Source organism: Apteryx rowi, unplaced genomic scaffold (assembly GCF_003343035.1).
Source record: "Apteryx rowi isolate R43461 unplaced genomic scaffold, aptRow1 scaffold_49, whole genome shotgun sequence".
NCBI classification, from domain to species: Eukaryota; Metazoa; Chordata; class Aves; order Apterygiformes; family Apterygidae; genus Apteryx; species Apteryx rowi.
Window position 1 is genome coordinate 3,024,647 of NW_020450749.1, and position 26,143 is coordinate 3,050,789.

The 26,143-nt window shown below is 36.5% G+C and overlaps 2 protein-coding genes across 18 annotated transcripts in view; one reads left to right on the forward strand and one right to left on the reverse strand.

The window, feature by feature from the left end:
• The window catches only part of CCDC66 (coiled-coil domain containing 66), a 45,500-nt gene extending 22,684 nt beyond the window's left edge, over positions 1-22,816 (forward strand). For 4 of the 10 annotated variants that reach the window (XM_026078972.1, XM_026078974.1, XM_026078975.1 and 1 more), the window contains one exon: positions 2,512-2,923. In XM_026078972.1, the coding sequence (XP_025934757.1) occupies positions 2,512-2,595 (84 nt within the window). In that variant the 3' untranslated portion in view covers positions 2,596-2,923. Of the gene's footprint in view, positions 1-2,511; positions 2,924-3,283; positions 3,383-7,994; positions 8,115-9,344; positions 9,424-12,898; positions 12,918-22,770 lie in introns of those variants that run through there. The other 6 variants (XM_026078965.1, XM_026078971.1, XM_026078966.1 and 3 more) reach the window with 6 other exon arrangements.
• The window catches only part of FAM208A (family with sequence similarity 208 member A), a 34,477-nt gene continuing 12,084 nt past the window's right edge, over positions 3,751-26,143 (reverse strand). For 2 of the 8 annotated variants that reach the window (XM_026078960.1, XM_026078963.1), the window contains 19 exons: positions 25,897-26,055; positions 24,704-24,831; positions 24,032-24,063; positions 23,228-23,333; positions 22,677-22,780; positions 22,475-22,578; positions 22,161-22,233; positions 21,951-22,025; positions 19,729-20,445; positions 17,501-17,943; positions 14,704-14,848; positions 13,277-13,333; positions 9,062-10,005; positions 8,349-8,471; positions 7,600-7,759; positions 6,808-6,916; positions 6,462-6,640; positions 6,219-6,377; positions 4,702-5,560 (listed from right to left, as the gene is read on the reverse strand). In XM_026078960.1, the coding sequence (XP_025934745.1) occupies positions 5,001-5,560; positions 6,219-6,377; positions 6,462-6,640; positions 6,808-6,916; positions 7,600-7,759; positions 8,349-8,471; positions 9,062-10,005; positions 13,277-13,333; positions 14,704-14,848; positions 17,501-17,943; positions 19,729-20,445; positions 21,951-22,025; positions 22,161-22,233; positions 22,475-22,578; positions 22,677-22,780; positions 23,228-23,333; positions 24,032-24,063; positions 24,704-24,831; positions 25,897-26,055 (4,377 nt within the window). In that variant the 3' untranslated portion in view covers positions 4,702-5,000. Of the gene's footprint in view, positions 5,841-6,218; positions 6,378-6,461; positions 6,641-6,807; positions 6,917-7,599; positions 7,760-8,348; positions 8,472-9,061; positions 10,006-13,276; positions 13,334-14,703; positions 14,849-17,500; positions 17,944-19,728; positions 20,446-21,950; positions 22,026-22,160; positions 22,234-22,474; positions 22,579-22,676; positions 22,781-23,227; positions 23,334-24,031; positions 24,064-24,703; positions 24,832-25,896; positions 26,056-26,143 lie in introns of those variants that run through there. The other 6 variants (XM_026078956.1, XM_026078958.1, XM_026078961.1 and 3 more) reach the window with 6 other exon arrangements.

Genomic DNA, 26,143 nt, shown 5'->3' on the forward strand with positions numbered 1-26,143 from the left:
GTGAAGGATTGTGGTCCTCCTCAAGATGAAGTCACTAGGAGACATAGTGATGGCATAGTTAACCTGTAAGTCAAAAAATATATATATATGTAACACAAGAACACTAAAAGCTTGATAGTTTCTAATGGCTTCCAAGCAGCTTTGACTGAATCTGATCTCTCCAAATGCTCATTAACAATTTGTTAATTATCCACAACCTTTAAGTATTCTGTGTCCAGGCTTCATTTGCAAATGGTATTCTGGTTAAGAGTGAAGCCAGCTTCAAAGCACAAATTGATCATTGTGCTTGCTGAAGTGAACAAAAGCTATGAATACTTAAGAGTTTTAAGGTGCTAATATCAGTGATAGCAAACTTGCAACACAAGCTTGGGGATATTTTTGCTACATAATGTGCATTCAGGTCTTTACAGTGGCTGAAAACTAACGTTAAAGTTAGTCTTTCAAAAGACTTTGGTTCTGAAAGAGAGTTAATTTAAATCACATAAAGTTGTTCTTCAAATTATCCTAGCAGCAGTAGAATGCATATAGGACATTAACTGTTGAACTTGCATACTTGTCATTGTATACTTCTGCTGATGACAGCTGTTGTGCATTAGTATTTCATTGAGAAAGGGAAAGTAATGCAGTGTTTTGAATGAAACATAATTTAGAGGGTAGAGTTTTATTTTTCTGTTTCAGAAGGTAATTTATTCTTTTTATAATGATACATATATGCATATATAGAGAGTGAGCGAGCTATATAGGATTGATGTTTTCAGGAACTCTGAAGTAATTTCTGAAACAAATAGCTGGGTGTAAAGTGGTCCTTTTGTTGGAGGAAATTCAAAACATATTTGACCATTCTTTAGTCTTTGAAATATACACCCAAATAGCGTGACAGATAATACAGTCAGGATGTTTCAGTAACATTCTAGCTCCTGTAACTAGCTAGTCCATGGAAGACACCAGTAAGAACGGACAGTAGACGAGGATTAAAAAAAAATCCACATCCGTGTGCTCCTCCACCAAAGGGAGCGAGACCGTGTCACTGCATCTGTTACAAGACAGCAAGTCACCCGTTGTCTCGGCCGCCGCAGCGAAATCTTTTCCTGTATTTCAAATGACAGCAGTAACAGGAACTACAGCAGACTTTTATTTTCCTCACTTAAATCAAAATAGTGGAATAAGCCCAAGTTTCTTCACACAGGAAAAAGAAGAGCCAAAGCTTAAAAAAAACAAAACAAAACAAAAAACCCCCCATGTTTTAATAAGGAATAAAAACACTTGCCAGCAGGTTATAGCCTGCGATGGCTAAGCAGTCTTGCCAGCCACCAGCAGGCCATCAGCATGCAAAGAAAGATCTCACTACTTGTCCCCATCTATATCTTTTACCTTACTTTTGTCTAGGCAGCTTTTATCACCTTTGCAAACCATGTGAATATAGTTTGTTCTGGTTTTCATTTCATCTGGTTATTATTTGTTGCTCACCACTGCTCTGAGTCATTTAATTTAAGGCAAAATTTATTACATGCCTTTGTTTTGTAACTAGCTACTAATTTCAAAAAAACACTCTATAACAGGTGTGATCATTGACAAAAGGACAGAAAAAGTTCACTGATCCCTTAACATAGTAAATAGCAGTTAATGTTGTTATTTAAAAAAGCAATTCATCAAGTCATGAAGTATTAAGAGGCTTCTTTGCTAACTTAAACCAGTTCTGCCTAATCTCGCTCCTTTCCTCTCCCACTGAGAATACTATGTCAAAATTGTAGTAGCGTCCGCTGGCTGGCAGAACATCTGTGCTGAGCTGAAACGTCATGCTGCTAACCCTTATCTCCAAGAAAGGCCTGCGGAGAAATACCACTCTAACTCCGACTTCCCTGGCACCAGACTACTTCCGACAGTTCCAAAATGGACAGAGCCCAAGGGCCACACGTAGCCATACATCTGATCCCGTTAATTACAGTGAAAAGTGTCGCCTCCCCTATAGCCACGGACACAACTCCAAGATATCTTATTTCAGGTTTACTCATTGCGTAGTACTTATGAGACCCACTAGTGAAGCAGGAACTTTTACCTGTACCAACATCCTAAAACTTGGGCTACTGTTTTAGTTCAAATAGTAAAATGCTGTCCTTTATGAGCCGCTGCTGCTGTGCAGGGGTTTAGGCTTGGCTTTTCTTATTAAAAGAACACTTTGTATAAGAAGATGCTAGAATACTTCTTCACAGGATATAGCTGGGATCTGCTCTATCCCAAATGTATTAAGCAACTTAGCTTAATACAAAAAAAAAAGTCATTGCTCTCATTTATATCCCTGGAAACATTAGCACGGGCTTCCACTTTGCCACACTTAAGCAGATCTTTTGCAGAGGACAGGAAATCTTGACAGTTCCTTCTCTTCTGAATGTATTATGTTGTATTACTTTCTTAAGTTGCATATTTAAAAAGCAGTGAGCCTTAATAAGTAAGTGTTTTTAACGGCTGCCTGAGGAGGGCAGAGCATTCGCATTTACATTCCCTTTCTTTCAGGGCCTCCTGCAGAAACAGAAGGAGTTGGAGACTGGTTTAATTCCAGCTATAGCTCAAGAAGAGAGCTTTAGTTCACCATTTTAAAAGGTATATATGAACATAGAGATTTTTTTTCTTTACTGTAAAGGCAGAGCACTTTGTTACTGTAACAAATTTTGAATGATCTTTTTTTTTAAATGATTTAACTTATTATGTAAATTTTGACAGATTACAGGGTCATGTTGCTTTTCAGATTGATGATACATTAAACTAATGATGGATTCTCTGTTTAGAATGGTCTTCAGGCTGACTGAAGACGTACATCCATTTAGTATAAACCACTACCACAGTGTATAGGATTGTTACATGTTTTTTTAATAGGACTGAAAGTGTATGTATTTTGATAAATAAAAAGATTAAGATGCATTTTGAATGGCTTGGGCAGACTCTTTTAGTATTTTTAACTATATGACACTGCTTGTACTTTAATTATTCAGACAGCTTTTAGGCTTAGACAGCATGTCTATTAACTCAAGTAATCCTGGCTGCTAAGTCCACCAAAAAGGTGAATCAACTGAATCAAGCTTTTTTTTTTTTCCTCTCAACTAAAGCAGTATAGCACCGCTTAACATTGTAATGGGCTGGGACCAAGGCAGTAGAACTCAGTTTAAGAAAGCTTACTTAGAAACAAGATCTGAACGGGTCAGTGTTCAAATCTTCCAACCAGAGCTGAATGTTATTTTGGATTCATTTACTTTTAGTTTTCAAAAGATAGGATAACTTTAGGTAAAAGCATTTCTCTTCTAGATGACTGCAGAAGACCCATAACGTGACTTTGCGTTAGCTGATCTGTGATACAACCTATTTTAAAAATGCCACAGAACCTCCAAACAGATTCTTCCCAGCAGCAAGTTTCTAGACACAGCCTGAACATGATGATCCCTTACAGCAGTAGCTGCACTTCCCTCTCCATATGCACACCGAGTCGTGTAATAGGTTAGAATCTGCACCTGATGTTGCATTTAGTAGAACAGCTTTGCACAAAGTTAAGGTTTAATTCAAATTCATATGAAGGAATTTTTCAGAAAAAATATTCTTATCAATTATTTGCCATGTTTGGGGTGATAGCAGTTGCTATACTAGGCTCCTACTGTTTTGTTTTTAATTTAAACAAACTAAACAAGTGTTTAATAGAGGGGAAACCTTCAACTCTAGGAAAATGTTTTTTGTTGCTTTTTTTTTTTTTTAAAGCTACCACCTTACCAACAGTATTTGTCCCAACTAAACAGTATGGCTGTATAGTGATGTAGTCTCAAACACTTTTACCTGGCACTGTACCACACATTATACATCAAAACCAAAATTAACCTATAAACAGAAAAACCATGAGACTTTGAACAACTTAAAAAGAGCAATAAGCGTAAGAGTCAAGGCATCAGCACAAGCAAAAACAACAATTTAAGAACAAGGGTAGTCTGAGAGCTGCCAGCTGTTTTTCTACCTGCTACTGTTTGCCAGAAGCCTTTCTGATTGAGAAGATGATGCACTAAATGAGTCAGTATTAGCCTTCAGTTTAAAGAGAATTGCTTGGGGAACAGAAGTGTAACTCAACAGATGTAAAATTAAAAAGGACAAGGTAAAGAAAAAGATAAAACTCCATACCTATGGCAATACTAGTTTAAAAAACAGGAATCCTTGTGGTAAAGTGGAAGAGGAGTGAGGTTTCTAATAGAAGTTTAAACATCTACCACGTTCATTAAAACCAGATTTGTCCTTCTCTCGTAACTGTAACGGCAAGATACAAGTTTTAAGACCATCTTGATGATTCTGTAATAAGTACAGAATATCAGATATTAAACACAGAAGATTGCTATTCATGAAATAAAGTTTGGGTATGCTTTATGTATTTTGAAAACAATATAAAAACACAGACAATGCAACTTGTTAATAAGTCCCTTGTGCATTAAGAGTTTATTTTATTTTTGTAATGGAACTGCACCATTAGTTACTCTAATTGAGGTATTTAGCCAAAATCCAGTATATATTCATTAAAATAACTACACTGCCTTATAGTATGTAAAAACATTTGTACAAAATTTGTGTCAAATGTCAAATAAATACATAAGTTTTGATATTTATGTAAAGAAAAGTGATTTGGATACTATTACAGTTAAAAAATTTGCTGTTTCACATATTTTAGGCAAACATTCAGTTTTACATTAGAACAGACTTCAAACTGAAGCCCAAGTACAGGTAAAATACAAATGTAGAAACTTAAAAGTGCCAACAAACAAGATAATTCAAGTACAATAAATGTTAAAAAATATATATATTTATTTCAATTTTCAGATGCTTTCAACAAGTACAGGCCATCATGATTTAAATAAGACAAGAAAACATTTGAGATAAAGGACAAGAAATGTTTTGTTCCAGAATAAAATAGAAATTGTTAATCCACCATTTTAGAAACAGAAAAGTCCACAGCAACTTATAAAAAAAGACTTGCGAGTTTATTTCTGTTTTGAATACGGCCTGGAAGAATCACAATTTATATCCCAACTACCAGGCGATGATGACTTTTCCGTATCCGTGCTCTGACTGTAAGCAGATAGAAAATAATTGCCCCCTTCTTGGTTTTGACTTGTAGAAATGGGGTATGTTGTTCCCAGAAAAGTCTGATGAGTGAGTACATTAAAGTGACTGAACTGATGGGACATGCTTAATTGTCTACTATAAACTTGGAAGTTACTGAAAGGAGCTTGTTCAACTGAATTGTGTTTTTCTCCTTCAGCAGAGCATGTTGTAGAAACTGGAGTAATTGGTAGTATCTCTTCCAAGTCAATTTTAGAAGTCTTTTCCATCAAACCAGTTTGTGCTTCAGGAGATAACTCTGTAACTGATATGCAGCTCTCTTTTGAAACTGCTCCATATGAGCCCTTGGCCTCTCTCTGCAAAGCTTCCAAATGAGTATCATACTTAGAGGCATCATTGCAGATTTCTATCTGTGATGTTTCATCCCCTGAATCCAGAGACATGTCCTCCTCATCCTTTTCATCGTTTTCTACAAGAACTACATTAAAAAAAAAGAGAAGTCCTATTCTATTGAAATACAAGCTTTTGTTAGAAAAGCTATACACTACTCACAGAGTGTTATGCTTCAGGTCTGTAAGTCCAATATCACTTAAGTCTTGGTCTTCTGCCACTCTTGTTCACTTACTCAACATACACACTTAACCCTCTGTGTGAGTGTCCAGTTATTCCGATGCTAAAAGCTTCTGCGCATTGTGTTCATGTTTAGTGTTGGGAAATCCCAACTCCCAGCTCCAAAGGGGTTAATGTCAAAACAGCATCTAGAGTTATACAGTAGGTCAGTATTTGATCAGACAATTAAAGGAGTACAATTACTGACATCTCAGTCCTTAGTTTCTAAAAATCTATCATTATTAAGCTTATCCTTTCCTGAAAACAGAATGGAATGCTACTTTGGCATTCATCTACTTTCTTGGATACCATGTTAGCCTGTAGTTATGTATTTAAGATCTCTTTTGGCACTCCATCCCAGCTGCTTTCCCCCATCACTTAAAATAGAAAAAGAGTAGCTTGAGAGTTGGGTTTTCCTTGCCCTCTGTAGTGTTCATTTACAAAAAGAGCAAAGGCATGCTATTTCAAAGACCTCCACCCCATACATCTAATTAGAAGAAAAAAAGCCTAAGTGCTTTGAATATTACCTGATTGTCTTTCGTCAACATCAGAGGGAGGGAGGCTGTTTTCTTCAGTAACTGAGTTGTGATACCCAACAAGACTTTTAAAATTTTGCATGAAGTCATCAACAGTCGCGACTACTATTCCATTGTCAGCATAACTGGAAAGTGTTTTGAGGTTCTTTTCTAAATATATAGAAGGAGATTTTATATTAATATTTATCACTTAATATCAAGAAAGGGAGAGAAGTTTCCATATTTTATTTTTACCTGTTAAGAAGACAACATGTCTCTGTTGTATATTTTGAGCCTGGAGCCTAATAAGACAGTCTAATTCTGGAGCATTTCGAGTCTGAGAATCACAATTATGGTAAGACAGAATTTCAACCAAGTGCTTCTTTTGATAGGTATTCAAAAGCGTCAGCAGACTCAGGGCATTAGCATTCATTCTGGAATAAAAACAAACCCACTACTCAAGAGGTACTTAAGGTCAGTCTAAATATTAAATACAGATCAGGAGATGAACATAATATTGAGTTCTATTTAATTGGATTTTTGAGCGCATAATTTAAAACGGAAGCATTTTATCAACTGGTATTTGAAGAACACTGCTTACCTCCCCAGCTCTTTAAGTTTTTTTTGTATTTTGCAGTGGACTTTCCACTGCCATTTCCCATCTGGGGTATTGAGATCCTCAAGAAACTTTAAGAACTGTTTTAGTTTATCTGTTTTGGAAATATTTGAAACAGAAGTTAAATTTTGTGGTACACAAATCAAAAATACTACTTCAGTGCATACATAAAAACTTTTTTCAGTTATTATCTTTAGGAGTCACACAACTATGAACATTACCCCCAGTACTTTAGGTTTTCTTCTTCCTAGTAGATTAGTCGTTGACTATATTCCAAAACCGAGTTTGTTTTTTGTAGGTCAGATCCATAACAATGGTGTCTGCTTACATAAAAGCTGAATTCTACTATGCATGATCTGTGTGGCTAATATATCTATAAAAAGCTGGTAAATTGGTTAACTATTCCATTTTAAATAGTGAAAGAATGTAATTTTTTCAGTATTCTTGACTAGATTATTTGTGGATTGAGTAATAAGGAATAAAAGGTCTATATACATAACTACACAGTCTAACACAGACTTAGAAGACAAGATTAAGTTGTTTAAAATAATAATTATCATAGTCTCCAAGTTCACGTTCTCCAGAAACATGTTCTCCACAAAGACCAATGAGGTAGGTAAGACATTGAACTAGTTCTGCAAAAAGCTTGCAATACCATCTCTGAAAATTAGATGGAGAACTTAATTCTTCACTGCTCTGAATATAGCCTCTTTCTCAAATACTAAAATTGAAACTTTCAATCTCGGGGACACACACACACCCAGCCCCCACACTTACCTACTGTGATGGACTCTGGATTAAGGACAGATTCATCTGACACAATAAAACCACCAGACACAAACAATTCATTGTAAGTGTGATTTTTCACATCATCCAAGCTATCAACACCCGCAAAGCTGACACAAGAAAACCTCTTCAAAGTTACCAAGCCAGGTATCTGTTTAAAAAAAAATGTTGTAAATCACAGATGTATATGAGGGAAAATAAATCATAGCAAAAAAAGGAACTGAAAAAATTTCCTCTGCTACCTATAATATCAAGTATCAAACTTCAAAACACATTTTCCAAGTTACTGTTTTGTCTCTTGTCTTGGGAGTTATGCTCTCAGAAGCACTACAGGAGTGAGACGCAGTGGAAGTTGAGCACTTAAAATAATTTTACTTTCTGTCCAGTGTGCATTCATAACCCACGGCTGTTAGGAATACCTCGAGTAATTTGACAGCTGCCTTCACTTGCCGTAGAGCATCACAGAACTAGAAGCAAAACTACTCCGGCCTCCATACAACTTTATGACTAGTAAGAATAAATATTCATTAAAATATGTATTCGGAGGTAGATGACATTATGGCCTTACGATGTAGCAAGACTACATATTGTCACAAATGGTTTTGTTTTTCATAAGGCAACTAAACATAGGTCTTCCTTTAAATGCTTTGCTATAAGAAAATAACCTTATTCAAAATGAGCTGCTCTTACTATATTTTAACAGTAATTTTCTACAGTACTCATTTATTTATGTAAATTACCTTATGGATGAGGTTGGCAATGTCTTCATTTTGAATAATTATCAACAGTTTATCTAGCGCAGCTCTTCTTTTAAGGAACTGTTCTGGATGACACTCTGTATTACCTAATTTTGTAAGATATTCCTACACCACAGAAAGGTAAGTTGGTAAAGAAAAAGCAAAGAGGTCGTTAGACCAAAACAATCCCCAGAAGTTTCATGCAAAGCTATTCCAATGACCCTGTTAAATAAGTTTTCCATTCAGATGTAACTCAGAGCAACTGCTCTTCCTGTCTTTCTGATACCTTAACAAGAAATATATAGCAATAGAAAAATAGGCTATTTGAGCAAGTCCTTCTTACAGAATAGCACATTAAGTGGCCAATTGACAGCCTATCAAAACTACATGAGTTCTCAAGTAAAACCAGAAGTTACTATTATTTCACTTTCAATTTTAATCTTATACATTTAAACATGTAAAGACAGCAACCTCTGTAAATTATCTGAACTATTAATTGGGAAAGAAAAAACTTATGTGCAAGCTAAATAAGACTACCTTGAAACTTCAAACAAGAAAGGAAACAGGACAGCCTACTTTGGCAATTCAATCAAAAATCTTCTTCTGAAACAAATTTCTGACTGTTTGCAAGTCCAGTTTTGTACATTCTGGTTTGGAAGACCCTGCATACTCTTATATCTTAACACTAAGGATGGGATGCACTGGAACATATTTACCTTGATTTCTTTGCAGAGAGTGCTTTCCTCCTCTTCATGAATATAAAATTTCACAGTGTTTTTCTGTACATCTTTAATAATTTTGACCAAACTGTTAAATACTTCAGGTTTTAACTGGCTTATAAAATCAGAAAGGGCTGGTTGGGTTGAAATGCTTAAGTTCTCTGGGGATTTCTCAGTCTTTTCTGGTGGCTCTATCAGATCACCACTGGAAGATGTTTGATCAGATGTCAACTCATCCTCTGTTTTGGCATTCACATGATCTAATTCCTCTTTCACTAAGGGCAAGCTCGATGATGAATGCTGCTCATCGGTATCTAGATCCTCCACAATATTATTACACAGTGGCTCTGATAACGCCGTGTCTAAGTCCCTGCAAGCAGGCAACATTTCTGATGGAGGATTCAGTGCAGTGTTAGTAACTGCATCTGCGGATTCAGGACTAGAATACATTGGTGGAGTCTGCCTACTGCATGAAGAGGACGAAATAACACTATTCAACTTCTCACTCAGTCTCTCTATATATTCTTGGACAGAAATCTCTGATGCCTGTAAACATATGTATTCAGAAAGTCTCATTATCCTCTCTCGAGCAGAGAAGACTGGTGTGGACATTCCACTGACATATGCAATATTCTTTTGCTGCAAAATTTCCTGAATCTTTCTTGCAAAGAGATTATATTCTTCTAACAGTGTAGTCTCTATTATTGCACTTATGGAATGCTTAGCTGTAAAAGGCTGATCTGCTAGCCCACACTGATCTTCAGGTTTTTCCACTTGTCTTGTATAGAGTCCATCTTCTGCTGTCCCCTTTTGTGTGTCTGCAAATGGAGAGTATGGAAACTGATAATCAGAACTTCTCTGTCTATTTATTACGCGGGGGTCATTAGGAAAGGCATCCTTTGGTGGTAAACACACCAGTGGTTCCTCTGGTGATTTCAGACCTATACAGGAAGAGTTAATCATTATCAACTTATATTTGAAAAAGAGTCAGTAATATACTGTTAATAAAAACTCCAAAACACAGTTTTTAGATAGCATTAGTCCCGTACCCCCAATCAACTTAAATCCAAAAATCAAGTGTTACTGTCAGCTGATGGTCAGAAGCTAGAATATTTAATTTCTCAGACCATACAGCAATAAATTCAAAGTTTGCTCAGAAAAGCAGAATGTAAGCAATTTTCCCAGAGATAATAACTGATTAACCACAACAGCAGCTCAGTTGCCTCAATTAAAAAAAAAGAGAGAAATTGAGCAGGGTGACAAATTATTCAGATATTTCATTTAGCTACTAGCCCATAATCCCAAGACTTTCAGAAAGCACCTTGTGGAATTAAACTGCAAATTACACACTGGATGTCCAAGCTCACAATTAAGAACAGAAGCTTTTTGCATAAAAAGGTATGATACAAGTCTTATGATAATTATTGATCCACAGTTTCAGGTATGCTGTAAGGAGTGCTGAAAGCCTCCCATACCTCAGAGATCATTTCTGCAACAGTCAGTTTCTTTACCATCCGCATTCAAACCTTTGTTTAAAATTTTTTTTTTTTTTAAGTCACACTTAATGACCTACATACAGTGAAGGTTTTAGAGTCTGTATATACACAGATATTTCAGATATATACAGGTACTTCTGCATATATCTGTTTCATAAATACTTTGCTACTTCAAAAGAGATATTTTTAAAAAATTGTATTATTGTTACAGCTAAAACAATTGTAAGCAGAAAAACAAAACAAAGGATTTCTGGAACAGAAGCAATAACCAAATAGTATAATACAATTTCAAAAAGTTAGTGTTCCTTTGAAACACATTCATCTTTATTTGTAATCAGTTTAAAAAGTTATACTATTTCCTAATTTGAGCATGTCCATCCACAGCTAACGGGAAGAAATCTGCCACTAAGACGACTCCCTTTTCGGGGTCACAGTGTCAAGCTTGTAGCTATTTTATGCCACTAGAGTGATAGAGAAACCAGAAATGTGGTGCCGTGTTATTTTCTTTATCAATGAAACTAAGTGTTTCATCATCCTCTGAAACGCATTCATCAAGTCAACTAAATTTCTAGTTTTCTTTAAAAACAGAGATAAATCAGGTTGTTCCAATTAGTTCCATTTATTTTATTTTGAACACGGTTTTCTGTTGCTCTGTCCCTTCCCTGTTGACCTATACCTTTTGCATACTCAAGTATACTAGTTTTAAAAGACTTAGAAGAACTCAGCACCAAATCATAATGTTAACAGAGTACACTTAGCTTAATCTATTTTGAGATACAGGGTACCTGAGAATGGATTATATATCTCCTCCTTGAGCTGCTTAACAATTATAAGCTACATCACTATTTTTTTCAAGAAATACTGTACTGTTGTACTATAAGCAACTCTTAGGAGAATAGAAAGATTAAAAGCTATACTATTGCTTTACATTTGGGGATATTTTTATATAACTTCTTACATTTTCAATACAGCTAGTCAGTTGCATACCAATTTTTAGCAATGAAATTTTGTTCTATGGCTCTCCTGTCTGCACCCCTAATACAGGTAAGTTTTCAAATCCCAAAGTTATTGAAAGAGGTAATACACAATCCACTCATGCTGTTTTGAGAGAAAACTGCTGCAACAACTATATTAGGAAAAAGTCTTCATGGTATATATGAGTAAGAACACATGCTAGACTGATGACATTACACTTGTGGATACAAAACTGTCCAGCAAGAAAGAAACATCGCATAAAAAATCTGTAGTAAAAATGTAAAACAGAACTGAAACAGAAAGATATACTGCTGAATGAGAATAAAAATCCAAAATATTATCTAACACTTAAAAAGCAGGATTGGGGGAGGAAAAAAAAAAAAGATTAGACTAAAATCACCGTTATTTAAACACAATTCTTCAAAGGTGGTATCCTTCATAGATCTACACCTTTGGGTCACAAGTCTTCACAGAAAACCAAATGCATCAGCAAAGAGAGGGGAAACAAAACAAAACAAAACGTTCAACTATTAAAGCACAATGTATGATTTTGAATACATTCTTCCTCAGTAATACCTGACTAACCAGGTATGTCAGAGAAGTTAGAAAAAGGACTACCTGAAAACAATCTTGGAAAGAAAAGCTATTTAACAGTTGCTAAAGAAAGTTACTGTCCTTGCAGATCTAGAGTCAAATTCTTCAATGCTTTTAAGAGAGGTCTTTCTACAGTGACTCCAGCCAGAAACAGAATTCTTGGGCATGTTTATTTTGAAATCAGAAATTCAAATAATACCTGACAAGAAAGCTTAGAACATTCTGCTTCTTAGTACGCAAGATGAATGTCATCAAAACCCATCACTTTTGACAATGTTTATTAATGCATTAATCTTCTCTTACATGAGAAGGAAGAACATGCAAGAACAAACACCATTTCTGGACTGAATGTCTAAAGCCAAAGATCGATCCCATGGGTTTGCTAAGATACACATGCACAAGTTACGTTTTAAAAGTATGACTCAGGTTTGCTTACTATTGTCAGAAGTTTAGATTACATAATCATGAAGAAATGAACAATGATATGATACAGAAGTAGTCCAGATGAGTTGGGGACCTACAAACAACTCTCCTCTGACCTTTTTTGAGGCATATCAGGGGAGAAACAAGACGAGCCCCCCACTCCTCAAGTCACAAGCTACAAAGGATTAAGTTCTTAGAATAAGTTCAGCTGAACATGACCTCTGTATTAAAAATAAAACATACTTTTGTTTAAAAAAGATGAAAACAAGAGATCACTAATTTTCCTTCCTGCAATTGTGTAAAGATGGAAAAGTAAGACTGATGTTCTCTGAATTCCTTTCTACAGCTCCCTTGCTACAACAAAGAGAAACGGGCAAGCCATGAGATGTACAAAGCCATCAGCTGCAGAAAGGAACAGCAGCTTCCTGTAAATTATACTACTGAATTGATCTTAATTCCTTAGAATGAAAATTCAAGGCCTCTTGAAGATACAGGAAGATATGCCCAATAAAATCAAGTGCCAGTAGCCCAAAATTTTAAATGCTCTTTTGACTCTCCTACTGCCTTCTTGATGTACTTCAGTAAAATGAATTAATTCACTGAATAGCATATTATTGATCTCATCCTAAATTTTCTGATGAAAATTCAATACTAGGTGAGAATATAAGCTGCTCAGTAGTTTAGGCCATAATGACATATGCAAAAAAATATCCACTCTTCTCACCTGTTTGCTTATCTTCATGTTTTTCCAGTTGATCCTCTTGACCTCTTTCTGCCCCTCCTGAAGGAGAGCAGCAGTTAGCATTTGTAGACTTTCTCGGTATTTATATAGCACCTTTTACACGACCATATTACAGAACTAGTCAATACTTATTGCAGTAAGAGCTAATTTGAAGAACTGACCTCCTAGAAACTTAAGAAATCCAGCGATGCCCAAGACAGCCTTTTACATCTCTGGAGAACAGCAGACTTTAGAAGACTTCAGAGAAAATTTTCTTTTTCTAGTAAGATTTGCGAAGTGCTAAAGCCTCACAGATGACTGTGCAAAGCTTCAACAGTCAATTGACAAACCCCTGCACTAACTCCTACATCCAGTATCTGTGATGTGAATTTTAGAGCTGCCTAATCATCCACTTTGCTTGTTACCTCTGCAACCGTATCTTTGTCTCTCTACACGCCCAGTGGCCATTTCCTCCAAGAGCAAAAGAAATATGTTCTATCCAAACAACTTTACAGTCTCTATCCTCTGTTACTTAGCAAAATGTCAGAACAAATTTTTGATGTTTAACACTAAGAAGCTGCAGAAGATGTGATCCAAAATTTCCCTACCATTTCTTTTCCTCCCTATGGAGGGAAATGCATTTCCCCTGCCCTCCTCCCCTCTCAGCCAAGAAAAAAAAAGAGAAAAAAAGGAAAAAGAAGAAATCTGCAGAACTACACAACAGGATGGATATCAGAAGAGTCTAAAAGACAGATTCCAGTATTCCTAGAAGACTATCAGAAATTAGTAACTTTTTACTGACTGTGCAGTTAACCCATTTATCTTGGATTAGTCATAAGAGAACTTGATTTCCAGCCTTGAATTTAGAGGGCCTGATGACTACTCCTACCGCCCAGTTTCCACATCCTTCAAATGCATGCTGTTAAGTCTTCCCAAGAACTGATACTGTTGACTCATCAAGAAGTAGAACAAGAAGCTTTTTTTATAATGTTATTTAAGATTTAAATGTTTACATAAAGACAAAGACCATGTAGCACTTTTAATAGAAGAGCCTGATGCAGTAAGAAGTGGACTACTTTGTAGAACACATTTTTCATGACTTTTCCAAATTAGCAGTTGCAATTATACTGCAAGATTCAAGTTCAAACACTGAATTCAAAACAGCTGCATACCTTACCAGATAAATACTCAAGTACCCCCATTTCTAAATTATGCCAATATGTACCAAAAGCAAAACTTATCCACCAGTACCTGAAATGTTTTTATCCAGCAGGTTTCTATATTAGTCAAATATTAGAAACAACTGCACAGTACATCATATACTTGTGTACCAACACATGTGACCCAAGAATGGGATCTATGAAAGATACAAACCTTTAGAACACGGTTTCACTATTTGCAGCAACGTAAGAGTTATTAACCCTTCTTACCTGTAATTGGAATAAGTTTCCAGTGCATTCCAACTTCCCCTATATTGTTTGAGTTGGAATGTTGCCTGCGATAAGCATGTTCTATAGGTGTACTAGGACAGGGACTGTAGTCTTCAAAACTACTAACACTTCCAGTGCTTGCTTCCTAAAAACAATAAAAATTCTCAGTTCAAAACTGGTTTTGCTTATTTAGTTACCAAACTTTCGAATACTAAACAGCTGAATAATAAGAATGCACCAGAGTTCACCAGTATAATGGAAACTTTGCCTTCAGCCAAATCAAGTCAAAGTTAGAAGTATTTAAATCAGGTATTTCTGTATTTCATTTACCTATTTGATAATTTCTGACACAGAGAGCTTTGTTGATGGTCTATCACTAAGTCCTAAGGCAGTCCTAAGGCACATGCCTCAGAGAACAGACTATGGTGGGGGGGGTGAGGAGGGATAGAGAAGAGGAAAAGTTTAGGAAAACGGTCTGCTGCTTAGCCTTTTTTCAGGCTGTTTCTTCATAGCTGACTAAAGCTATGAAACGGTGGCATTATTGAGAAACTGCCTGTAACTAGTATTAAATCCTTGAACAATGCAATGTCATCTTGAATTCCAGATGGTTAAAAGCTCTCTTAGCAAAAAGTATAACTTACAGGTAGGGCAGACTTTTTCCTCCTCAGTGACTTAGAAACTGGGCTTTATGTAGAAGTACCAATTACAGAGACCATAAAAGAGCCCATCTGTAGAGTAATGTGAACATCACCGAACAGCTGGGGCATGGGGAACTCTGAGCCCTAAGCACAAGAGCTTTCTTGAAAGGCTGTTCTGACAATTATATGCTAACATGAAAAGTAGGCATGGGACACATCTGCTCCACACCACTGCACAAAGCAGGCACAGAAAGAGAGGTAGGCAAGATTTTAAGTGCTACGGATTGTTCAGCTGTGCTCCCACTAAAATAAATAAATAAAACCCAAAATGACAACAACTCAAACAAGGGCAAAACAAAGCCAATTCCACCTCCCAATCAACTTTAATATCCATGCAGCATGAAAGACATTCTGCTATGCACATTTCAGTAATTCTTTCTCATTTGGACACTGAAACAAGCACATCATCTTCCTCAGTGCAAGACTGAAAGAAAAGGACTGTGAGATCCCCACTTCTGCATATAAGCGAATGGCACTTTCCAGCCCTGTAAAACGCCTGCTCCTTTTTGCTTTGTCAGGGAGCAAGTACACTATGGCAAGGCTGGACCAAGAGCAATTGCCAAAACTGAAGCAGGAACTGCAATCAGAGCAAAAACATGCTTGATGCTTTATGATTATAAAGCATGAATAATCACTTTATTAACCCTGAAGTACCATCACCAGAAAAGGTCACTAACTCACACAGGAAACTTAGCCAGCACGAGCTGTTGCTATCCTCCCTCCTTTTTTTAATTAATATAAAGCATATTTAGTTCCCAAGGACAATTGACTTAGTTTTGCCAATCTGTTCTGTCAAGACAAGAGAGACAGTTTCATTAAAAGGAAGCCCAACTCTCATTCTGCTTCTTTAGAACAACTGTTGCCCACCTGTGCATAAAGATGCTTGTTTAAGTCACCGTCAGCCAACTCTAAATATCAAATATAGAATGCAGTTTCACTTCCTCCACTTTCTGGCTTATGACCAAGAAAGCAGTAGGCAGAAAAAGGTCTTGAAATTATACTGCCTGTGATTGATATATTTATTTTGGTTTGCATTTTGTGGGGAAGAGGGGGAAGAATTCTAGACTTCTAAACTTTGAAAGAGATTATCTCAACTCAGATCTGGCAGGAGCCTCGTCCATAGAATTGTTCCAAACAAAAGAAAGGATAATATATGTCTTTTTTGTGACTGAGATGGGACATCAAAATAATGATAAGCCTATCATAGCCAAACCATCTCTGTATCTGGTCTATAAGATTAAGGGAAAGAGGGGAAATCCTAGAGGAAGAAAATAATGAAAAACACTGAGCCATTCCACAGTTGTCATCCACCCATCATGTTTTCGGGGTGGGGTGTCAAAAATCACAACTAATTGGTACGCAGTCAATCATGAATGGCCTGTCCCAGTACCATGACACTGAGAGGGTCCATACGGAACAGCAGCTCCTTCTGCCTTACGTTCCAAAGTAACAGCTAGGCAATTAACTATATGAGAGGCTCTCAAATGTCTCCTTACTTTGTTTCAGGTTCAGGAATCCCCAATACCCTAGCCAGATCGAGAATCACCTCAAAAGATGGGAGAAGATAGGAAGGCAGTATGCAAACTCTGTTATAGATAACACTGTAACTGTTCCATGCAACAACCTGGTAAGCAAGGTGAGAGCCAGAGTAGCTCATTTTTACAAGAGGTAGAAGAAAACTTCAAGGCTTTGGTCTCAGCAAACATGTAAAGCTTATGATATACCACATTCAGTAACAGAATGAGATAAGTTTTGTTGCCTATTGCTAGAGCACCAGGTATGACAGTCACTGAAAAGCTGAGTGCGGAAGACTGGCCATGTTTGCTTTACATCTTTCTGATATTCCTAATTAAAATTTCTTACAGAAAGAGTGGACATAAAGAACCAGGACCACACATCTTTCAGAGTTAATAAATAAGTAAATAAATAAATATCTTCTGTATACAACCCTATCAAGCCAAAGCTTCTTCACAGAAAAATTAGTACTTATCTATGTTTTTGGATCCAACAATTAGAAGTGTTTTTTCATTCATTCTGATGATATTTATGAAAATAGTACATTCATTACCAGCATCTACCTACATGGCAGTTTCACTTACTTTTAAACGTAGTGTGTGTTCAAGGCCTACTTCATTAGCTGAAAGCCGGAGATCAACATCAACAGGGTAGGGTAAACATGCTGCATCAGTGTCCAGTATCAGTGGGCTCTGTGGGTCCTTAAAGTTAATATTTTCAGCCTGAGCAGTATTAGGAAGCTCATGATCATCTTTGTCCTGTGCTGGAATGGATTCATATTCATATTTTTGTCTCATATCCTCTTCAATTTCATCAGTGCTTAATCCTAAAGCTTGATTTACAGACCGTGCCAACGACGAATCCAAGTGTCCTGCACTAGCTAGTGTTTCTAAAAGCAGTTTAATGAGGCCATGTGTGTCAGTAACAGCAGGGTCGGATACATCTTGCTGCCTCAAGTCAGTATCATGTCCACCAAGACCAGTAATAATTGAGAAAACAGAGTGTGGCGATTCCGAGGTTCTGCCCCCTTAGGGTGGGGGGAGGAGGGGAAAAGTAATCCATTACTAAGTTTTAAAATAAAAGCAAAACCAGACCCCCAAACACCTACCACCATCTCACGCTTTAGCATCAGTTCATACAATACACATACATTTATACTCTTTATATAAATTTTCAGCAGGGAAGATAAGAGGGCAGTTTCTAGATCTAAAAGTCTCTCCCAGATTAAAAAATTACTTTTTTTCAAGTCACTCAATACCACACTATTTCATATTTAAACAGAAGTCGCATCCTATGAACTACATTTTAATAGAAACTTTGTACAATACTCTCTCACTTGTTGGGAGAAAAAGATTTGTTTGAGAAAAATATTTACTTCTCTCCTTTCTATCATTATTGCTCCAAAAGCTGATGGATAACTTAATGCTTAATCTCTCCAAGTTATCACAGACTAAGCATAATTATAAAACTTTACCATTCCCATTTACACCAAACATAACTTAAAAACAGAGTTGTTCTTCTTCTACTAATCCCCTTTTCTCACCTTTTGTTATAAAATCATGGGTATTTTTCTTTGAAAGAGATAGGTCAAAGAATTACTTTAAGTATCTGATTACCCCAACTCATTTATGAAATACAGAATGGTTTAAGTGCTGTTTGACTAATAAATAAATAAATAAATAAATAATCAAATCATGCTTAGTTACTTAGGCTCACAATATTTTAGGTAAAATTTTTTGCAAGACAAACAGATTACTTTTAGGATTATACAAAAACATGGAAATTCAAACCACAGATGGTGGTATTTTGGTTATCTGAAGGAGTTAAGTCAAAATTTAGCTTTCAAAAGATACTGTTCTGATTTCAGCCAGGTTGAAATGCAGCCACGTATTTTACATTAATAATCAATGTAAAAAGGACCTGAAGTATCATGAATTGCAACAACTATCATGTAAGCTACCCTACGTTTCCCTCTCCTCCATCCCCACATGCCCATATCTTTCTGCTCCTCTCAAAAGGGAGACTTATTCCTAATATCAGTTAATTTATCTTCTGAAGTAAACACAGGTACACACCAGAATAACTGACAGTTGATATAAAACCCTCTCCTTCTTCCAGCTACACTTCTCCCTCCTTGTCCCCCTTTCTGAAGGAGACCTGTATCATTGCCCAAAAAAGGGGTCATGGAAACAGAAATCAAAAGGTTTTCTGGGAGATCTTAAGTATCAGATAATATCTGAGATAATTATCTTGATTTTGGATGCAGATATTTCGTGTACAAAAATCAATACCATCTTAGAACTACTGAGTTGTTTCAACTGTCCCACTACGAACATTATCAGTTAATTCAAAACTTAACTGTGTTCATGCTTAGAAGTTTAACTCTCATTTTCAGTCTAAATGTATTAATTATTAATATGGGGTACTGGAGCCATAAAGAATTAGAGCAATGACAGAAGTTAAAGTCTGCAGAAGACATTAGGTAGCAGAAGTCTGCTTAACTGTGGAACTGCTCCAAGACTTTCAAAGGTAGAGTACTAAACAAACTCTTTGGAAGTCAGTCTTCTTCGCAAAGGGAGGGGGCAAGAGCAGCTTCCATGACAACTGCTGTTACCTTGTCTTCTAGAACAAGACAACCTACATCAAAATAGAAACTACGTCTCTTTTGATATACCTCAGGTCAATGTTTAAATGAAGCAAGCATGCATTAAAATACCCATAATAAGCAAAAAAATAATCAATTTATAAAGATTAAATTTTAACATACTTTTAATTATAATATTAAAGAGGAACTAAACAAAGTGTTTCCTACCTTCATACTGACAACTGTTCTCTGAAGATTCACTCATTTTGAAATGTTTCCGCAAGCTTTCTGACTGTTTTTCTAGCTTCCGTTTCAGACCACTTTTATTTCTAAGGTCTTCAGGATCAGACTCTCCACCTACATTTTTTTTCCTACACTGAATCAAGTTAATAAGCTCTTTGAGTCTATCAGGATCATAATCTCCTGGATGAGGGGCTTTTCGCTTGGCAGCAGGAGCTTCACATTTTGAACCGATTCTTTTCCCAGTTTTTGTATTTGCAAAATCCGAGTCTTCTTCTGCGGCTTCATAATCTGAGATGGGACTGAACTGTTGAAGTTTCTGATTTCCCTCCATCAGTTCTTTAGCTCTTGAAACAGGTAGTTGATATGCCTCAGAACCAAAAATATAGTTTTGCAACGAGCTGTCAATATGAGATTTATTTTTTGGAGCAGAATAAAGAAATTTTTTGTCATCCAACCGTGATTCGTATGGATATAATACAAATTCTCTGTATTTTCCAGAGCCACTATAACATCTTTTCAAGTATTCATTTATATATTTTTCCACAATAGTATTGAAATCTGCAGTAGTGTCCTTACGAGACTGGATTAAAGCAAAGTGTAGAGACTGAATAAACTTTGTGAATTCCGGAACAATCTCCTGATTTTCCTGTAACACCATGGTAGCTGAATTTTTCTGTGCTCCAAATGGAACGTTTTTTTGTGCTGCCATAGAAGAAAAGTTAATTTGTGATTAAAATCAAATCATAAAGCTATAAATAAATTATGTCTAGTTAACAGTACTATAAATATTTGATGAAACACAGTTTGGAAGGACTGTGAAGAACCCAAGCCAAGAAGGGAATTTTTTGTGAAGTAATCAGCTTAAAGCCTATTTAAGAGTCAACTTATGCATATTCATGAAGAATTGCCTAATTTCATCATTTTATAGTAAGCTGTATCCTAGATACACCCATAACTTTCAGTTTAAATCACTTCATTGGCCATTCTAGAAGGAGGTCACTGTGACGGCTTACTAAGGCTTACCAAAGGACAGGCCATGGCTCACCGCAGGGAACAGGGAAGCACAACCCCTTCCCATGCAGTCCTGCCCCATCCATTGTGCCTCTTCTAAACTCACTGAACCCTTCTATAAGGGGATTCAGCTTAGTAACCCAGCAGAAAGCTATACTGCTTTTTCACTTCTTTGCAAACCAATACAACTCAATAAATCAAAGAGCTGCAACAAGTACCAGAGACCCAACATGAGATAAGCAATAGGGGCATGTGGTCAAGAGCCGGTCTTCCCACCGTTGGCAATGGCAAGCTGCTAGATCCTCTTAACCACATCCTTGAAACAGCAGCTCAAGGAAGCTCCAGTTATCTCATTTTCATTCATAGTACCTTTCCCCAACCCCATCACAGACTGAAACCTTTCCCCATTCATATTTAAAAAGTAATGAGAAATACAGAATGAGGTAAGAATCCAGGAAGCAGCCAAGACTTAGGACAAGAACCTGGGCTGCAGTGATGTTACTTCTTTGTAAGAGTGAAATGTCTGGCAAGTGCTAGTTTTTGACCATAATGCTTCTAACTAATTTACAGCAAGCTAAAAGGAGTGTATTCTGCCCCTAGTACTGCTCATTGCAAGTTTCAACTGTAGAAGATTCAAGTCTCATCCAGAAACACCCAAGTTCTACTAAACCCAAGTCATTTCAGTCATCCATCATTACATGCTTGTATCAAGATTTTCTTTGTTCATTTACTGACTGGTGCATATCCCAATGCAAACCAACCCAACCAATCTGAAGTCAAATTACAGTTACATTAAAGCCTTTCAAATATTTTGTCCTTAGTGTTCCAATGGTTCAAAAAAAAGCCCTCATACTTACAAAGTGCAATGATATTCCTAACACATAGATCTGTTGGAACACTAATGCCCAGTTCTACTAGAATAAATAAATAAATAAAAAGAAAAAACACACACACACAAACACCCTCCAGAAATTAATAAAGTTTTACTTTTTAAAATATGAATAAATTAACAGCAAACAACTCGTGTGCTAAAGACGTCTGAAGAAACACTTTTTGGACACTATTCCCATAACTCAAACTCTGTTCTTCCCAGTTTATACCAACAGATTATACCATTACAGACAAAGACCTCAGCAGATCATAAACTAGATTAAAACGAGCAGGTACGCAACACTCTCGGCAGTAAATGAACTTACTTGAGCTCATTACACCTCTAGGTTCTGGAAATAGAAACAATGCATGTAGCATGCGGGACCGTCCAGTTTGGTGCTCTAGCACATAAAAACAAAATAAAAACTGTTAGGAATGAGAAGCCCCCTGTATTTCAAAAGACAATCTAGTACTCAAAAACCCAAACCCCTGAAAAAAGAAAAAAACCCAAACACGAAAAAGCTGACTGTGCATACCATAAGGTGATGTCATTTGCCAAGGAGAAAGAAGAAAAAGAAATCCTCTGTCCACAAGTGGTTTAACAAGAACCTGTTTTTAAGCAAAAAAATACAGTCTCAAACTATCAAAGATCAAGACATTTGCTCACTAGCAGTATTGTTACTCCTCCTAGGCTGAACTCCATCACTGGCAAAGTAGTGCAATGATACAACATTCTAGAATATGCCAGCTAAGGAATTCTAGCAAGATTCTGGATATTCTTTTAGTATGACTCAATTAATAATTAGTAAAATTATTTTGAAAAAGGAATAGTCAAATCTGTGCCACTCACAAGTTTCTCTTTCTCCAGCTTTTGAAGTAAACCCTCCAAGTGGCTACCAGAACGGGACTTTTCCACAACTTCATAAAGACTACAGTACATTCCGTTCTTTAACACTGATACAATGAGGAGAAAAAGAAAAAAGAAACAAAATTGTAATTCAGAAAAGTTTTAAGAATTTCCAATTTTAAAAAATAAAGCTAGAACTCTTTACCTTCTTTTGCTCCTAGGTAAGTTTCTTTATAGAACAATGCTGGTGAAATTTTTTTCTTCAATTGATCAATGCTGACAACTTTCTCAATATCAAGCTTCTCAGGACTGGAGACAAAGGTTGAGGGGAAGAGGGAGAAAAAAGAAGAAAAAAAAAAAAGACCTCTTTTTTCCATAGTCCTACCCTCAGTGATCAGGTAAGAATTATTAAATACACACTCTTAAAAATCTATTCCTTGGGCTACCTTGTGAGTCAGGGGTGTTTATACCTGCAAGGATGCATGCCATTTAAAAGAGAGAAAGAAAAAATCAAACAACTGAGCAAACAAAAAACAGACTAGGCTGACAAAGGGATGTGTACACAAACTAAAACAAGCTCTGGACACTCCTAAGTGACCCAAGAGTCTAGCCTGACACATTTAAAAAAAAGTCTAGCCAACGTATATGTTAGCCTTTCAACTAAACATATTGTCTCCAAAATTCACCCGTTTTGAATAAAAAGAGTTTTAACACAGCAATATTTTTAAATGTTATTCTTTAAACAGTAATACTCACAGCTTGCATGGAAGAAGAGGACGTGCTGCTGACTTCAAGGAAACATGGCACAGAAGTTTCCCTTTATTCCAGAGCTGTCCCCTCCATAATGTATAGTTAGTTCTATCTAAATTAAGATGGAGACAGAAGGAACGACTAAGTAAAATCACTTGTTAGGAGGGACCGAAAGGAAATGCTAATAAAGAGGCTGCCAAATCTCCAAAAGCAGTTTTGAGGAAATAATACAGTTCAGTAGACAATAGTATGTTAAATATTAAGTTAAAAGGTAAAAGAAAAGATGTTTGCTATTCTATCTTCTTTTGACCTGCTCGGAGCAAAGCAAAGGAGGCTGGTAAGTGACCTGTACCTGTCTATATAAGCATGCTCCCATTCCACAGATGCTGGCAATAACATCCTCTTTCCTTACCTCTACTGCCAACCACTTTCATGCATGTGAGTATTTTGCTTGAATGAGGGTCGAAAGAAAAGGACAACAGATCACATCATTTGAAGTGCCTCTGAACAACAGAATCAGGAAAAGAAGGTAAGTTCTTACTACGCTATAAGTAGAAGAGGACAGGGGAAAAAAAAAATTCTGATGTTGTTCAGTTGTTCCCTGGCAACAGAAGATAACACCTCAAGGTGTCTGTTAGGTCCTCTGACATCAAGAAGATATCCCTGCAACCAGTATGGTACAGTACAAAGGTCAGGTAGACATAACTAAGCAATGATCCTGGTTAAATGCAAACTGAACTACATGGGAGAAAACGTCTAATACATTCCTTGCCTGTATTACAGAAGTCACACATTTCAATATATTCTTACCTGTACTTCTATCTGTGTTGAAGCTGTTGGATCTAACAAAAAAAAAAAAAAAAAAGACAAACAGAATGACTAGCTTGACACAGAAGTTTCTCTCTACTAAATATTACATTAAGGGTGCTTTATTAGTCTAGCAAATAGCAACACCAGTAATATGCTAACATCAAGCTATCACTGTTGCAGCAACTTGCCTGATTTTAGGTATCTTGCATAGCTGTTTTTAGCACTACATAGAGTAGTACAGTCCCCACATTTGGATGCCCTCATATCAGTATAGATACCATTACATCTGTAATTAACCGCCTATTTAGATACTCTCTTATTCAACCAGTAAGAAAATACCAGCAGAGAGTCCAGTGACAAAGTACATAAAACATCTTTTAGAATACCAACCAAGATACTCCTGTGAACATTTTTACGTCTGAAAATTTCCTCTACTGAGCAAAACACACCTTCTATGTGGATTCCACAGGTGAGAAGAGCAGCAGAAATATTTCCTGCAAGAGAGACCAGCTGCACCTCTTGCTTTGAACTAGAAATATTTATTACATTAAGTCCCTGTGACATATCTGTGCATTTCAGAGCTGTTCATTCAAACCAAATCTAAGTCATTATCTACAGTTATAAATTCTTCATGTTGAATGTCCTCTTTCTGAAATTCACTTCCTAGCTTACCTTGATGGGGGCAAGAATTTCGGTACTTGCACCATTTCATCTTTGTAAGTAAATGAAACAACAGCATAAGGACAAACATGCCTTGGTCTTCGTCTTATCTCGTCAAAGCCATATTCATAAAAATAGTACTAAAAAAGAAGTGAACACAATGTTAAATTAGAAATCTGGTAAACTATATTTTGCAAATACTCTAACAGTCCATGACCTTTCTTCCTTGAAACGCGTGCTCTTTGTTCCACAGGACTAGCTTACAAAATCTACCTCATGATTAACTATTTGAATAAACAAAGTGAAACAGTTTAATATTTTGAAACACATTATGCCAAATATTAACTGATAGATATAAAAAGGACATTCAATCAAAAGAAGGTTTTGTCACGGAGGCAACTAAATACTGTTGTGAATTTTGAATTCCATCCCTTCTTCAGCCACAAAGCTCTTGTAAGAAAGAAAAATGTTAATAAGGCAAGCTCTTTGTGAGGAAAAATTAAAAAAACCCCACACATTAATTTCCTAGACATCTGATTTGGCACCAGCTCTGATTTACAGAAATCAATGGAATTTAATATTAAACAGAATGCTTTATAGTAAGTAGTCTGAAATCTATGGAGCTGATGGACTAATCTGACTGCAACAGCAGAACGTATAGACAAGCACTGAATAGTGATGGAATAAGAAAAGGAATGGAGAGATTCAGAACTAATTCCATTCTCTTCTCCCTCACCATTTCCAAATCTGAGAATTCAGTAGGAAAAAACAAAACAAAACTATTCTTTCCTAGCCCATGTTTTCCCTTTTAGGAGTCTCATTTAATGCCCACTAGCCAATTCTACTTTTGCATTTTGAACTTCAGGTATCAGTCGTCTCCCCTCCCCAACCTATATTCCAGTCCCATGTACATTGCCTAGCCATTTCCTATTCCCACCTGCTTCCTAATCTGAAGGAGAACTTCCCCATCAGGTCCAAAAGGGAGTAGGTATATACAAGGGAAATGGGAGAGGCTGACATCTTGTTCTGTAATTCCTAATACAGACTATTGTGGGCAATAGCTGTGGGCTACTGTTCAACATACATGAGCCTGGAACTTTAGAAGACACGTTCAGCATTGGTTAAATCTTCAGGGAATTTAGCAGTTTAGAAGATCTGTTTTTTAAGTTCTTATATAAGTTAATGCATGCTCAGCTTTCCTCTACCTGAGTAAGTTCATATGCTCGATAAGCCAACAAGGAAGTTACTTTATTTGCATTTTTTGAAACATGACACTCGTGTTTTGGGGTTGGATCTAATGCACTCTTTACTGTTGATTCCATTGCTTTCACACCGATGTGATCATATATGCTTTTCATTTTTCCCTGTAATAAAACACAAGAAGTATAAATGTCAGCTTCTCCCTGAAGACTGGCAAACTGCTTCAAGTGCAAGAGGAAGTAAAAGCAAGCA